General features: G+C 32.3%; 1 protein-coding gene across 1 annotated transcript; it reads right to left on the reverse strand.

Annotated features, from left to right (window-relative positions):
• Positions 1–2,624: 2,624 nt before the first annotated feature.
• LOC143254527 (solute carrier family 22 member 6-B-like) lies at positions 2,625–16,666 on the reverse strand. The gene is made up of 8 exons (XM_076509699.1): positions 16,519–16,666; positions 15,891–16,059; positions 14,797–14,944; positions 11,935–12,023; positions 8,197–8,411; positions 7,375–7,556; positions 5,568–5,707; positions 2,625–3,760 (listed from the first exon to the last, which is right to left on the reverse strand). The coding sequence occupies exons 1-8, from the start codon at positions 16,556–16,558 to the stop codon at positions 3,694–3,696; spliced, it is 1,050 nt and encodes a 349-aa protein (XP_076365814.1). The 5' UTR covers positions 16,559–16,666; the 3' UTR covers positions 2,625–3,693.
• Between the last annotated feature and the right edge of the window lie 463 nt (positions 16,667–17,129).

Below are 17,129 nucleotides of genomic sequence, written 5' to 3' on the forward strand. Positions count from 1 at the left end.
AAATACGTGTTATCTCTACATTACTGCCTTTAGTCTTACCTAGTTTTATTAATGGTTCCTCATATGTAAAAGTAATTGCACTGAAGACATCTGTTCAAGTGCCGAACTAACACCTTTATTTCTAACTATTAATTGCGTGTCCAAAAATTACCTGTATGTTTTAAAGTGATTTTAGTCTTTGCTTATGTCTAACCTTACGTAATAAAGTTATGGTCATTAAAAGTGGATATCTGTCACCATCTAATTTAACAGTTTCAACAAATGGAAAACGTACTATGATATCTACAATGGTGCTCTACAGAAAAGGAAAAAAAAACAAACCTGAATCAACATTTGGTTCTCCACCTATAATTAGCGTAACTTAAAGTAAAGTTAAAATTTTTGACTTTGTACCATTAATAAGACTTTTATTGTCTTGTAATAAACTTTGATGGAATTATTGATACAGCAAAAGACAGTATTAATGCATAATGATCTGAAACATCTCAACAATTTATAAAGTATTATCAGTGTCTATACAGCAGCCCTTACTAACCTAGTGTGTTGGTAAATACAACAATATGTATAAATGATAGATATCAAACTGTTAATTTCAATCTACGATCAGTAAGAGATTGAGTGTACTGAAAAAAATTACATTATAATCAAGTAAAAAGAATTCAGTTATTTTGCTTGATTTATTGACAACCGATTACAAAGTATCGAAAAAATCACTCAATCTACCAGATGATAGATAATAAATATAAAGAACAGTATGAAATTATTCGTGAGTATAACTGCATAATTGAATATGATAAGTAATAATAATAGAATTGCAATTAAATTTATACTTTAGGTCAGAACTTGTATATATAACAATTCCACCGCCATGTCCGTTGTGTGTACCTATAAAATATATATTATAGTTTAGTAAAGGTTTTAATTCCCGATAATGAATTAAGTAATCATCTCAACTGTCTACCCATTTTCCATTATTAATCCCATAAGTAGACTCATTTTCACCATCCGTTAAATTAGTTTTGGACGAAACAAAATTGATAATTAAACCTTCTAGGTAAAGTCTGATTTATTTTTGTCGTAAAATAAAGTTGAATTGTTCTTTGAGATTATTTCGTTATTAAGACACAGATTTTTATGTTTTATAAATCTTTTGGCACTCTCACAAAATGTTTTAATACTTCTGTTGGCCATGTTGTAATTAGTATCATTCTTCTCTCACTTGATTTGGCGTTCTTTTTTCATTGGTTGAAGGTAAAAACTCAAAAACCTTTTGCCACTTGTCGGAAAATACAAATTCATGATACATTTGATTATTTTAAGCAGAATTTTTTTAAAAAAAGTTTTAGTTTCGGCAACTAGTCCAATGTATAATTGGCTAACAACAATTAATATATTTTTGTGGAAGGGGTTACAACACGAACTGAAGAGATTTGAGAGTAGGCATTGAGGGTCACTGTACCCAAATATAGCAAGAATGATTTAACTTAAACCCCAAAGGAAACGTTCATGTTAATATGTGAAACCGAAAAAAAGAACGGGTTTTATCCCTCTACAATATGTGGTCGTGGATGTGTTATAAGATTGACTGTTAAATCCCATAAGTAAATTAAATCAGCATACGAGTTGACGGCATTGACTAGCCGTCTTTTTTCTAGTCTATAACTTTAAATTGGGGACGGTTAGCGCAGATAACTCTGGAGTAGCTTGAAGTTAATGTAAGAAAGAACATAGATCAATCTAAATTAAATGGTAACGTATCTTATTTGCTGCTACATACAAATAAGATTTAAAATTGCAAATAAAAATGATCGCTGTGAGGATAATAAACCAATTTTCGTTACTGTTGTTTTCTATGCAGAAAGTTACATATTGTGTTACCTGCACTATTTTCTGTAGTGACAAATGAACACCGGATTTTAGTTTTCAGTTTTATATAGTTACCTCTGATTTATAATTTTTTTTTAACTGTGTCCTTCTCGTGGCTGAGCAGTGAAACTGAAGGACTGTAACTCAAGAAAACTGGGTTTAGATACCTGTGGCGGGGAGAAAACAGTTAGCTTATTATGTAGATATATTTACATAAAATTCACTCTTACATTATGTAGTTTCATGCTTAACTTCTAGTAAACAAACTACAATTAAAAAAGATCAAATGGATTATATATTGAAAGGATCAAGTTATCAAAATTTGAATTATTATAACTGCAGATATGATAATAAATGTTAAAAATAACATAATTATGAACTAAGACCATACCAACAATGTTTCTACATATTACAGAATATTTCTATAGTTGTGAGAAGATAATCAATACCCAACAAAATTCTAAACTTTGTTAAATGACTTTGCAAAAAAATCTTTTACAGAATTTCAAAACATTTTCACACCAACTCTGCAAGTCCAATAGGACTGTAAATACAGGGACATGTTTTTTCTCCTCCCTTGAAAAGAGGTCTAACATTGCCCAACTTCCAACCTTCTAGCACCTGTCCACCATTCAAAGACAAAATTTACTACAAGTAACTCACACATCGAATCATTATCGTCTTTCAAATCCCTTGTGTTTTATTATCTATCTAACATTCTCAGCCATTTTTTAAACTTCCCAGTTCTTTCTTAACAATTTCAGAATTAATGTGATAATTTTATTCAAGGTTGTTTACATCTAGCAGCTCTTCAGGTTGAGGAATGCTGTTTAAATATTTATTAGTGAAAACAAAAAAACGCATAATTTAATGACCTAGTCATCAATAATTATCAGATATTAGTTCTACGATTTCATATTTCAAAGGCTTTACTCCCATCCTAAAATTTAATATATTTGAAGAAATTCTAATTATTAGTTTTTACATTTTCAGTCAACCTTTCTCTTTATAGTTTTGATATCCTAAGTTTTGTTTCATCAACACTTTCATATTCTGTAGTTTTCTAATTCTCCAGCCATTGTCGTAAATATAAATTTATTATTTTTATAATGTTTTTATTGAATGTTTATCCTTTACGTCATTTCTAACACAACCCGTTTAAGTAGTATTTTTCCTCTATAAGTAACTTTCCAATATTAAATACTTAAGAATGATATTTTGAAACTTTTCCACATTTGATTAGTATGTCCAATTAATGCATTTACCCACCAATAGAATATAATTCTTGTTTTACTGCTTCAAAATATGTATTTGAAATGTTTTCCCCAAAATATCACCATTTTTGTATTTCCATATCCATAAAAACATCAAAGTTAAATGGGAAATGATCACTTATACATAGATGTTCTATAAGCTCTACCCTATCAACTCGCGTGTTCGAATCCCCGTCGCACCAAACATGCTCGCCGTTTCATCCGTGGGGTCATTATATGTGATGGTCAATCCCACTATTTGTTGGTAAAAGAGTAGCCCAAGAGTTGGCGGTGGGTAGTGATGACAAGCTGCCTTCCCTCTAGTCTTACACTACTAAATTATGGACGGATAGCGCAGATAGCCCTAGAGTAGCTTTGCGCGAAATTAAAAAACAAAGAAACCCATGCAATAAATTTTTGTTTTACTTATTAAAATTACTACTTTTACCTCTTAGTACCTGCTAAACAAATATTAGAAACGTCACAACAAACTATTTTTCTTAAAATATAAGTCAGTAAAACATTTCTAGTATGCAGTTGAACATAAATTAAAATAGATTTTATGCGTATATTTTCATGCTGTTACTGGTTCTGGAAGCTCAGTCTCTTCAACTGGACCTTTTGTCTCATATTTGGTCAGTCTATAAGAAAAGATATGAATGTAACGAATTGATATGTTTATTTTAAAATATAAGATAAATGTTACTGTTTTACATATATTTCCAAATATATTCTTTAGTTCTAACTTAAACACAAGATAGATAGCGCTTTAGGTATTTAATCACAAGCATGGGAAATTGACAATGTTCAGCCCTGTTAGCTTTGCTCAGAAATACTACGCAACATTTTTCATCTTTCCGTCAGTTTCTTTAGAACACTTTAGATATGCGATTAACTAAATACTAATAAACCAAGGCATCTTTCTATAACTCAACAATAAAGTTGCAGCTTCTTTAAAATATTTCGAATCTTCGTATAATTGTATAATAGGGAAAAACCTTGTTTAAAACATAAAAGGAGATTTATTGCTTATTTCCCCAAATAAGCTCACATCTAAATTGGGTATAACTATCAAAATACCCGCGTCTACATCGGAGTTCAAAGTCCCCCCACAGTCATAGAGGCCCGGCATGGCCAAGCGTGTTAAGGCGTGCAACTCGTAATCTGAGGGTCGCGGGTTCGCATACCCGTCGCGCCAAACATGCTCGCCATTTCAGTCGTGGATGCGTTATAATGTCACGATTAATCCCACTATTCGTTGGTAAAAGAGTAGCCCAAGAGTTGGCCGTGGATAGTGATGACAAGCTGCCTTACCTCTTGTCTTACACTTCTAAATTAGGGACGGCTAATACAGATAGCCCTCGAGTAACTTTGTGCGAAATTCAAAAAACAAACAAACAGTTCATAGAGGTCTTAGTATACCAACAAAACTCCTCCATTATCCCCAATGACATTCTGCTCCAATGTGGTTACTACTCGAAAAACATACGTTTGAAAATTCGCGCATAATATTTAAGAACGAAAGTCAAATTTGGTTTCGTTAGTTTCTGAGTGTGTATGTACGTGTTTTGGGAAGAGCATAAATACAGTTTCAAATATGATGTCCAAGGGATTCTGACCGAGGCGGAGGGGTACAAAGAACGCAATAACTAGTGCCAAATACAGCTACACTCAAAACCTACTCTCGGATACCCCTCCTATATAATGCTTGGGTGAGCTCACGTTGTATCCCTCTCTCCTCTTGGTACCCGAAGATGGTTGATATTTAGTTTGTCAAGAATATTTGAGATCATGTTTTAATGCTGGAAACAGTTAGACATTTCCGTTTATAATTCATATAGAAAAACGATGAAATTTTACACAAAATATGTTAAATATATTGTTGTTGTTGTTTTATTAATTAAAAGTAAAGCTGCATAATTTACCATTTGCTCTGTATTCACCTCGGGAATCAAAACCAAAAGTATTTTAATTATTTGAAAATGTAACCAAGCAACCAAGTGGAACAATTGGACTGCCAAATTACAAAGTAACCTTGACAATAATTTTGCTGTCATTTGAAACATCAAGAACTAAACTTTAAATTCTCACATAATCCTAAGAACAACAAAAGATTCCAACTTTATTTTATAACAAACTAAATCAGAGTATGGACTGATGACAGTCTTTTGTTTCGATTTTATTAAACACAAAGTTGAACAATCTGTCACCTGAATTGTAGTGACCGCAGGTATTGAATCCTCATTTTTAGAATTATAAGCCCTCCAGCTTATCACTAAACAGCCGGATGGAAAAAAAAAAACGTGTCAGAATCATATATTTACAATAAAAAGTGAACTTCAGAATGTTGTTCTCTGAATTCATATTTATTAGAAAATATTCACTTTTAATACTTCAACACCGTCACTGTCATGGTTTATTATAAATCTAGATTAAAAGCTCACTTACTTCTCTGGGTTCTCTATCTCCAGTATTGTGTCAGGAAGTTGTCTGTTAAATGTTTCTGGTAAAAGGAAGACCATAATGGCTGCTATTATTGACAGAACACCATAGATTACTGAAGGTACAGCGACGTGCGTGGATTTACTCTAAAGTAGAATATAGACGGACTTATTGTAACTTATTCTTAAACTTATAAATAAATTTGGAACTTTAAAATAAGTCATCTCTTAAATGTACAATTACTTTAGAAGGACAATATAATTTTAATTTATACAATTTTTGTTTTTAAAGCTATATTGTTACAAATACATTTCTTGTCAAATAGCGAAGGAATATAAACGATCTGACAAGCTGTTAAACACTGTTATTTTAAACAACACTTCACTGTGTTTGGAACTTTTGCAATGAAATAACATGTGTTATAATTCCGGACGGATTACTTTGTTTCTATCGTGTCTAATTCATTTATATTCAACATAATGGTACGGTCTACTTCATAATAAACCAAGGTGTATTTCACAGTTACAAACTGGGCGAAATAATATATTTATTACTATTATGGCTAGTGAATTACTAAGGAACGACGTATTAAGTAAAAAATATGAATTTTCATTTTGAAAAAATTATCAGTTGTTTAAGTTTTCAAAATGTTATTTTACCTGCTATTCAGAAAGTGTTTTCACAACATTTTATTTTGTGATTAAAGGTCGTGTTTTATAAGTCACTAATAAGACAAGAAGGTAAGAGTTTAATTCGCAGATTATTACAAAACGTCTGTCACATATTATATTACTCATCCAGTAATAACTTTCAACGAACAAATGAGGTAGTGACTTCAACCAGAAACGTCTCCGTTACTTTGCATTGTAGAACCGAAACTAGCACTGTAGGATGAATAACGAAGATTTTCCTACAAATGTCTCTAAATAAAAGGAAGTAAAATTACAGGATAAACAACAGATATCTTTTTACTGTTGTTTGAATATAACAAAAGTGTTTGTTTTGAATTTCGCACAAAGCTACGCGAGGGCTATCTGCGCTAGCCGTCCCTAATTTAGCAGTGTAAGAGTAGAGGGAAGGCAGCTAGTCATCACCACCCACCGCCAACTCTTGGACAACTCTTTAACAACAAATAGTGGACTGGCCGAACATTATAACGCCCCCACGGCTGAAAGGGCGAGAATGTTTTATGTGACGGGGATTCGATCCTACGACCTTCACATTACGTGTCGAGTGCTTTAACCACCTGAGCACCCCGGGACCTTTCTTTTTCAGGGACAAACTGTATATAGATACATTTATAGTGTTTTAAATTATATCACTTAAATGTTTGTTTTGTTTAGCGAAAAGCTAAATAATTGTTTGTCTAGCGATTTTTATGCTGAGAGGATCCAACACTAAATTATAGTTCTTCGAGCTCTAAAACGTAACGCTAAGTTGACTAAAATTCGACTAAATTCTATTTATCCTTTTATTTATAATTTAATTCATTTTCAATTACATGTGTTAGTTGATTTAATCTACATTGTGGTCACCTTGTCATGTGAAAATTTTGATATATGAAAAATGTGATCGTGCATAAAGCAAAGGCGGTCAGTGTTTCTACAAGAATATAGTTAATGTCTGGTGAGAGAGAGGCAATACATACTTTGGTATACTTTAATACATAAATGTTTCTTGAACGGCTTGTATCTCTTAAGGTTGTTATAACCCAGTTTGACTTAGTAATCTTTATCTCGGCTTGTATCTACAAGGATGAAACTTAATCCTGGAATACAAATGTTTATCACAACGTAAGTTTGTTCTAACTCACCAATTCACGGACAAAAGGAGCGATTGCCCCTCCTATCCTTGAACACATGATAGAAGTGCCAACTCCCACAGTACGAATAACAGTGGGGAACACTTCTCCTCCATAGAGAAACATGATACCATAAGTAATGGATATGAACATCTTTCCTATCATAGTTAGTGAAATCTTTGTTGCCACCATATCTGTGTAAAATAAATATATACATTTAAAACACCATTAATCCAGTTACCATTAAACTACAGTAGTAAGTTAGATACTCTTACTCTATAAAGATATCACAGGAAGATAAATTCAACAAGCCGTCATTGTCATGACTAATGATAAACATGCAGGTACAAAAGGTCATGTCAAAATAACGAGATTATTATTTGTCATAAAATAAAAAATGAGAGAGACAAAGAGAATTATCTCACGAGATACTTTTATATACCACAGAATAACCACATTTTCACTGAATATTTAGAATCATGTGATTTTTTACACTTAACAAATACTGCTTCCAGTTGTTTTAGTTTGTTACACGTTACGAGTATGAAAGCATGTTAGATGTTAAAAGTAATTTATAGTTTTTAATTAAAAAGGACGTCATATTAAAAATAAAGTAAAAGTTTAAAATGCACAATAAAACTGTATTTGGCCTAAAGCCAAAATTAAAAGATTCTACATATTTCGGTAGTTTTACGTTGCCATCATTTTAAATTTCGTCTTAGGCCAAATGTAGTTTTATTGTGTGTTTTGAATTTGATTTTAGTTTTGGTTTTCATATTTATTCTACAAGTTGCCAGAATTTAAAACAAAGATTTTCACTACTTTTACACGAACCTTCCGGAACAGCAATCACCAGAACACAGGCAATACTAGTAACCACAAAACATACTACGAATGGTGGTTTTCGTTTCACGAACTTTATTAGTAATGGGGCCGCTACACAAACAGGGATTTCCACGGCAGCTGAGATTAAGAAGTTGATGTACATACTGCCTCCTAGTCTAGCCGAGTCAAAGGTCAATGCGTAGTACAGAAATGATGAAACAAAACTAGATAGTAATACAAAATAAGTTTATTAAAAAATCTTTGACAAGAAAACGGTTGTGGTTGTCGTAGGTTAATGTTTAGTTTTCTATCAGGTACCAACTTTCTTTGGATAGAGCTACACATTATCAAAATTATCTATTTTGTCAATTCACACAAACACACACACACACGTACGCGGACATGACACGTAATTCTTTTTCACACTTCTCAAACTGTTGCACACTGCATAAGTATCAAATACGGAAGAGACAGAATATCACTGAAACCGGTTATAAATTCAAAGTCCGCATCCATTGGCTCACTGCTTTATAATCGTGGCTTTTATTCTTTAATAGTCAACAAACGAAGTTATATAAGTATATTTATAATACAAGTGTCAAATCGTCCTGGTTATTAATACGTTCGGTTCAGTGTAAACATAACTAAAATATTTTAGTTGAGAAACTTTCATTGAAATACATGGTTATAAATTATTTAATTTGGACAGTGTAGTACAGAGAGGGGGAGGAGTGGCTGTACATGTAAAGTGTGAATTACATCCTCTTGACGTTGAGAATATCAAAGATAATAGCAAGGAAATTGAATTCATTTGGGTTTTTGTTAGTGGATATCAAGGAAAAAAAGCTCTTAGTAGGAAGCTGTTACAGACCACCAGATGATACTGATGAAATTATTGAGAAACTTTACAGCTGTTAATTAAGTCATAATTATTGGTGATTTTAAGTTCAAACATATTGATTGGGAAACATTAGAGTCAAGGTGTAAGGAAGAAATGTTTCTGAAAACTGTTTAAAATGGATTTATTCCGCAATTGGTTAAGGACACAACTAGAAATAATGCTCTTTTGGATTTATTGTTAATGTCTAAAACAGAAAAATTTAAGTGGGTGAGAACTGCAGAAGACCTAGGTAAAAGTGATCATTGCTGAATTATGTTTATCTTGCTGTATTTAGAATACAGTTATAATGATATTTCGATTCCCAATTATAAACAAGCAAATTTTGAAGGAATACAACAGTGTTATCTGTTGTGAAGTGGGCAAGTTTGGAGACACTGAGGTAATGCGAAAATATTTATAGACAATTTTTTCAAAATTCAAAACAAATTTATTCCCTTACTGAGAGAAAAGGGTAGTTGAAAGTGAAAAACCAAGTTGGATCAAACAGGGTGCAATAAATAAAATGAAAGAATACCATTACAGAAAGCTGATCAAACAGGAAATTACATCGTCGAAAAGAATGTATGAAAAAATAATTTGGATGAAAACATACAAATTAAGAGTAAGGAGTTTTTAGAGCTCATTAGGGGTAAAAAAAATATTAGTATGGGGACAGGAACCTTGAGAGGTGATAAAGGAAGGCTCGAAGCTGATCATTATGAAATGGCTAAGTTGTTAAATTCTGCTTTTTCTTAGTTTTTACTAATGAAGACTTAAGCAATATTCCTTATATTGAACAATTGATAGTTGAAAAACAAAGTTGAACAAGACAACTGCATAACTCCTGAGCTTGTAAAAATAAACTGGAACGTTTAAAGAATAATAAGGCTCTTGGACAAGATAATCTTTCTCAATGGTTTTAAAGGAGGTCAAGGATTGGATATATGAACCATTTGTCACAACTGAAGAGTGGACAAGTACCAACAGATTCGAAATAAGCTAATGTCTCAGGTTAGGTAATAGAAGTTGTTCCAGCAATTATGGGCCTATTAGTCTTACATTAGTTGTGGAAAAGGTTTTGGAAAGTTTGATAAAAGAGACTATGCAAAGTCATTTAACAAAGTTATCTCTGAGGATAACGGTGTAGACTTAGATTTTTATCTCGATTTTAGAAAGCATTTAATGATGTGCCACATAAAATGTTTGTAAAGAAACTTATCTTTATAGGTGTAGAAAATAATTAAAATAATTGCATAGAAGCCTGGCTAGATGTAAGAAAGCAGAAGGTTATTACAAATAAAGTTCAGTCAAACTGAATTAAATTTCAATCGAGGTACCTCAGGACTCAGTCTTAGGACTATTGTTCTTTTTGATTTGTATTAATCACATTGATGAAGGAATGGTAAATAAATTACTTAAATTTGGTGATGATATCAAAGTTTTGGATGCTGATCCCTGTGAAAAGGATGCTGTTCCATTACAAAAGGATTTTAATCATTTAAGGAGTTGAGCAAATCAGTAGCAGATGAGTTTCAATTATGATAAAGGCAAAATAATGCATGTGGGTTATTATAATTAGAATTATAAGTATAATTTGGATGGTAATAACCTTAACAGTGTCATGAAAGAAAAGTACCTTGGTATAATGGCTAATTAGTCTTTTAAGCCATCCAAGCAGTGTGCTGTTGCTAGTGATAAGGCAAATTGGCATAGAGAATGGAACAGTGAAAGTGACCAATAAGTCATTTCTTGTCCATACACATTATCTTATGTCATGTTAAATTGACTGAAGTTATTCAAATCCTTTCATCTTGATAAATATGTTGAACTTTACTTGTATACTTTGGTTGATTTTATTTAATAATAATTTCATCTAACTAAAATGACAGTACATTTAAATACTCACTAAGGTATTAATGAAATAAAAATATGAAGAATTTTAAAATATATAAACTCAAGTTCAGTGATTTTAATCATTTCTAATTTTAAAATTATCGTTCTCATCTGACAGTAGAAATCCATCATGTCTGGGTAAACTTGACACATTTTACATTGATGATATTTAGTAATAGTAACTTTTCAAATCTCACAAAAAAGAAGCCTTAAGACTATCAACAGGAAAACTTGTAGTTCTTCAGAACAAGAGTTCTTCGTTGTCGAGAAAATAAATTTACACACATGTTGATACTAAAAACAAAACAAAACAGTTACTAGTAAATGAAATTAAAATGTTTTAAGAGCAACAAACTTGTTTTAAAAAGTATAAAACCAGGTACAGTAAGTGAGAATCAGAACAGGCTATGCTTAAAGATTTTCATTCATAGAAACAACGGTTGTGGTAACAAGAAATAATGTATATATATTTAAAAAAAAACGACATTAATATTCTGTTTCTCCATTTGTTTATTCGAGTGATAAAAAATGAGGTAATATAGAGAAGTTTCCATAGTAATGTAGTAAGCTTAACATTGCATCACGTTGAGTCTAGTGTGGTAATAAAATGAGGTTTCTAAATGTAACCATAGTAACCAGAGAAGTTCTCCAGAATATTTCGTATATCATACTGGTTATAGTGTTCAAGGTTTTATTCATTCGAAGAGAACAAACAACTTCAATATTACTGACTACATCGGGATTAAAATCATCAATCATGCCACAAATTACAAAAGTTTCTTATCTGTGGATTAATGTTGATTTATGCCACAGAAAAAATATTATCATAAATATAAAATTAATATTTAAAACATTATATTATTAATACCAACAACGTTTCAATGTTATGTTTGACAATGTATCACTAATACAATACATCTACATAAATATGCTCACGTGTTACATAAAAGCACGTATTGTCGAAGAATACTCACAAAACAAACATTATTTCTATTGTTATACGTCGCAGCCGTGGAGTCCTGAACAAGTCCAGTGAAGTTAACGTTAATTTTGTTTTCTTTTCCTAAAGTTTAATGAAAACAGAAATAACAAGTAGTATTTATTTACTTTAATTTCAGTGGTTTGAAGATTTGACCGTGAAAAATAACTGAGCTAAAGATGAAAGATTATTTCTAGATATTCATTAAAAGAATCGCTTAGTTTCTGTCAAAATATTTAATTTTATAGCAGAAGGGAACTTGCCACCTGGTGGTGGTTGAGAAGTTGTATATTATACAGACAAATAGAAGGTACAGAATATGTAATTAGAGCCTGAACAAAGTTTAACGCTTCTTTTCCAAAGAAATGTCTTCCTTTGGTTAAGCCAACATAGCAATGGAACAAGCTGATAGTAAGAGATTGAGTGAGATTTTCATAAGTAAGATTATTTTAAACTTTTGTCTTTAAGATTACTTTTGTTAGTGGTTTCAAATGTCTAATACCTATATCTTTGTTTAGCATTTTTCATATCTATATTATATGCAATTTTTATTTTGTAGAATATTTCACAATTTTAGTTACATGTATGATTTTAAGACTAGCATAGAACTCGTATGATTTAACAAGAATTATTTATACATTGAAAATAATGATAAAGCAAGAACCCCGAATGATGTATTAATGCAACACAATTATTAAAAGTTTTGCTTTTATTACTCTTAGTTATATCTGTATATCGAATTATTTATATTATTTACTGAAATTAACTTCTATGTCTTTTTGTTTGTTTTGTATTTGTTTTGGAATTTCGCACAAAGCCACTCGAGGGCTATCCGTGCTAGCCGTCACTAATTTAGTATTGTAAGACTAGAGGGAAGGCAGCTAGTAATCACAACCCACCGCCAACTCTTGGGCTACTCTTTTACCAACGAAAAGTGGGATTGACCGCACGTTATAACGCCCCCACGGCTGGGAGGGCGAGCATGTTTGGCGTGACTCGGGCGCGAACCCGCGACCCTCAGATTACGAAGCGCACGTCTTAACGCGCTAGGCCATACCAGGCCCAACTATGTCGGTAACTTCCTTTGATCAGTGATACTTATGTTAATGGATATGTATTTTACAACATGCTGCTTCAGTAATGTTGTTCTTTCGGTTAGGCTTACCTCCTGTTCTCATCAAGTGATGATAAATCACCTTCAATGAAATGAGCGATATTTTTTTTTTTAATCTTTATCTGGGTGCTCTATCTCTGTTTAACAACAAAGACGCATTAGACTCTCTGCTGTGTCCAACACAGAATGTCGAGTCCCGGGCCAAGTTCATACTGAGATGAAACAAGGTTTTCAGAGACATTATTCAACTTTAGAAGAATATCTCCATGAGGTAACTATTCTGATTAGACAAATTTCAAGTGACAGACATCTTTTTTTAATGCTTATAATATTTAAAGACTCAAAGTGCACGTTTTGCTACGCAGGTTTCATTTTCTAAAGTTTATCATTATCTTTTATTGGTTTGTTTGTTTTGAATTTCTCGCAAATCTACAGGAGAGCTGTAAGCGCAAGCCGTCCCTAATTTACCAGTGTAAGAAGAAAAGGAAGACAGCTGGTCGTAACCACTCACCGCCAACTCTTAGGCTACTGTCTTACCACTGAAGAGTGGGATTGACCTGCGCTTTATTACGCCACCACAGCTTAAAGGGCGAGCATGTTTGCTGTGACAGGGATTCGAACCCGCGACGGCCCAAATTACCTAGACATGAAATATATCTTTTATCGTTATCGAGTGTGAGCTAAAAATGTCTCTCGAAGAATTTATGATTTCCCTAACTTTTGAGAAGTGTAACATAAAAAAAAACTACATTTAAGGAGAAAGTAGTTGAATCAAGCGAATGAAGTTATAATACTGTGTTGGATTATTTTAATTATAATATTAATATTAGTGGTTAAAGTGTGTGTTTTTCTTATAGCATAGCAACAGCGGACTATCTGCTGCGTCTACCAAGGGAATCGAACCCTTCATTTTAGTGTTGTAAATACTAGCAGGGAAGTAGTAATTAAATAAAACACTGCTATTATACGCCATTGTTTGACTCTTTTTTAATTTTTATATAGGCTTATTTAGTTCGCTACTATCATGAAATTGAATTATAGAGTTAATTTAAAGAAAATTAATAAAATGATCCAAAAAATGTTATTATAAATTATTTTATTGTTACGGTTTCATTTACTCTATCTCTGTCTGATGACTCAACAGCAATCTTCATATATTATGACGCTAAAATCCAGGGTTTAATCCTTACAGTTTGTACAGAACAGTATTGATAATCCACTAACCAGTTTTGCACTTAAAGTAATAAGACAAGAGTTGTTTGTTTTTGGAATTTCGCACAAAGATACTCGAGGGCTATCTGTGCTAGCCGTCCCTAATTTAGCAGTGTAATAGTCGAGGGAAGGCAGCTAGTCATCACCACCCACCGCCAACTCTTGGGCTACTCTTTTAACAACGAATAGTGGGATTGACCGTCACATTATAACGCCCCCACGGCTGAAAGGGCGAGCATGTTTGGCGCGACAATATGACAAAAGACGCGTGCAGAAACTTCAGCAAACCGCTCTCCCTCCCACAGTAATGATATGCATACAAACTTTGCCATTTTGATGAGTGTAATACTTCTTTCTCTGCATGTGATGTACGTGTTTGTACTCGTAAGTTGTATACAAATATATAGTGTGTGTGTTTGCTTAACCCTCGATATCAGTAAAAGTTATATTCCTACGCACGCCCTTGTTAGATATGCAAGAAATACATGTTCAGAATTCTTCTTCAAGTCTTTCATTATATAAATTAATTACCAATTCAATCTTTGTTTCCAATATCTTCATCGTGTGATTTAGGTTTAAAACACTTAGTTTATTGACACTAAGAAACTTCCTGATGGTATTCTCTGCATCTGTATACCGCTTTCTGGTAAGAAGCCATCTTGGAGATTCTGGCAGGAACCTAAAATATTAAAACACATCTATGGTTAAAGATTTTATTGAATATATTAGTACTATATCCACAATAATATTATCACACGTGTGGTAATACTATTTATACAATAATACCATCATACAAGTATTAATACTATTTATAAAATAATACTATCACGTATTTATTAATACTATTCTACAATTCTATTATCACACGAATAGTAATACTATTAATACAATAATTTTACCACACATATGACATTAGGATTAATAAAAATAATGATGGCAGCTGTTACATATTCCAGAAAAAATATAAACAACGTAATTATAAACTATAGTTTTATAATACTTAACACTAATTCGGTTAGAAGAAGACCTGAGCTACAAACACATAGCAATGCTGCTAAAAACTTATATATCGTTAATTAAGTATTAACATTGTACAAATGTATCATTCGATGTAAAAATACATAACTGGGTTAACATCTATAATACTGGACTTACTGTCCATTATGAAGGATAAGACATACAATAATTAATGAAGATCGTACAAATATCTTGTTTAATTAGTTCTGTATATACGACAAAAAAAGGTGGTTTCCTTACTTATTAAATTCGACTAAATGGACTATCGATCATTCCGAATATCGGTCTGTAAATAGTTTATGAGTTTTGGTGACGTTGTACTGAATCATTAAAGTAATCGAAATATTTTGCTACAATAATAAATAGTATAAAGCTCTTAACCTATAGTTTAGTATTTTATTAATGCTACAAATACTTCTAAAGTAATCAAACTGTGGTACAATTATAAAAACGGTGTTAAGTTTGCTTGTTTTAATGAAAGCTACATCTGGCTATCTACTGCGTTTACCGCAGAGAGAGAAATCCCAAATCTTAGCGCTGACCTACTGCATATTGGAAGTTAAGAGTTTTTTGGTTTACAAGATAACAGAACATATTCCCCAACTCACCACCAGGCGATCAACATCGGTAACCAGCTGCATGCAGTTATAGCTTCAAAATACTGCCAGTCTCTGATTATCCAAGCTAGTCCGGGAAGAATGATTAATCCTATAATCCTACCGAACGAAAATGAAACTGATACCCAAGCTCTATACTCTGGGCTAATCGTTTCCATTACTGCAGAAACAAACCAGAAAAATCCTAGATTACAAAGTGATCTGAATCTGTTTTATGTCATCATACAACTTGGGGGAAGTACATTTGAATAGTTATTATATGAAATAACGCTGGCTTTCTTAATATATATTATCTCATAAAATAAACAAAAGAAAAATAGAAATTTCATAAGTTTTATACATTAAAACTATTACCATTAAAATGACAATACTATATGAATTTTGAAGACACTTGATTCACAATAGAAGACACTAAATTTTGGGAGGAATGAACATCTAAGACAAACAGGGCCCACGTTTCGGTGGACATTATTCAAAATTTCATTTCTGATACCCTTGGTGTTAGGTGGTAGAATTATTTTTCACGTACAAGAAAACGAGGTTAAAATATTACAAATATTACTAACTCTAATAACATCATACGGAGATGAACAAGAACAAACTTTCTGTAACTACTTACAAAGACAAACACCTGCATTCTGTATGCCAGCCACCCCCATCGCTGAACAAAATCGGGCGATGTAAAAAAATGACAAGTTCGGAACAGCTACGCCTGCGTAGTTTGAAACAATAATCAGACAAAGGGAGCCCAACAACACTGGACGTCGTCCAAATCTAAGTGAAAAATGATGTAAATTAACAAAAAGAAAAGTCCATAACTTCATAAATAATTAAAAAAAAGTTATGAGAAAGTCGAGATCCAGAAGTGTGCGTGATCAAAGCTAAAGCAACGTGTTTAAGAATATATTGCCTAATAATTTGTTTTCCTACAAATATTGAATTATTCTGGAGCTCATCACATCGTTACGTAAAGTTCACGTCACCAAGTTAATTTGTGTTGTTTATGTGAAAGATGAGATAGAAAGGTCATTAAAATTGGATTTATACGTTTGCAAATTGATCTTCTAATAATTTCGGAGCAACTACTATAGAGGTTATTGTTTTCTTAATGCAATGTTAAATGCTTTTTGTCTACAACGAGGTTTCGAACCCGAATTTTAGAATTTTAAGTCCGTAAACTTACAGCTGATCAACTTAAGGAAGTTTCAAAGAAAACTAAACTTATTATCT

Source organism: Tachypleus tridentatus, chromosome 6 (genome assembly GCF_004210375.1).
Source record: "Tachypleus tridentatus isolate NWPU-2018 chromosome 6, ASM421037v1, whole genome shotgun sequence".
NCBI classification, from domain to species: Eukaryota; Metazoa; Arthropoda; class Merostomata; order Xiphosura; family Limulidae; genus Tachypleus; species Tachypleus tridentatus.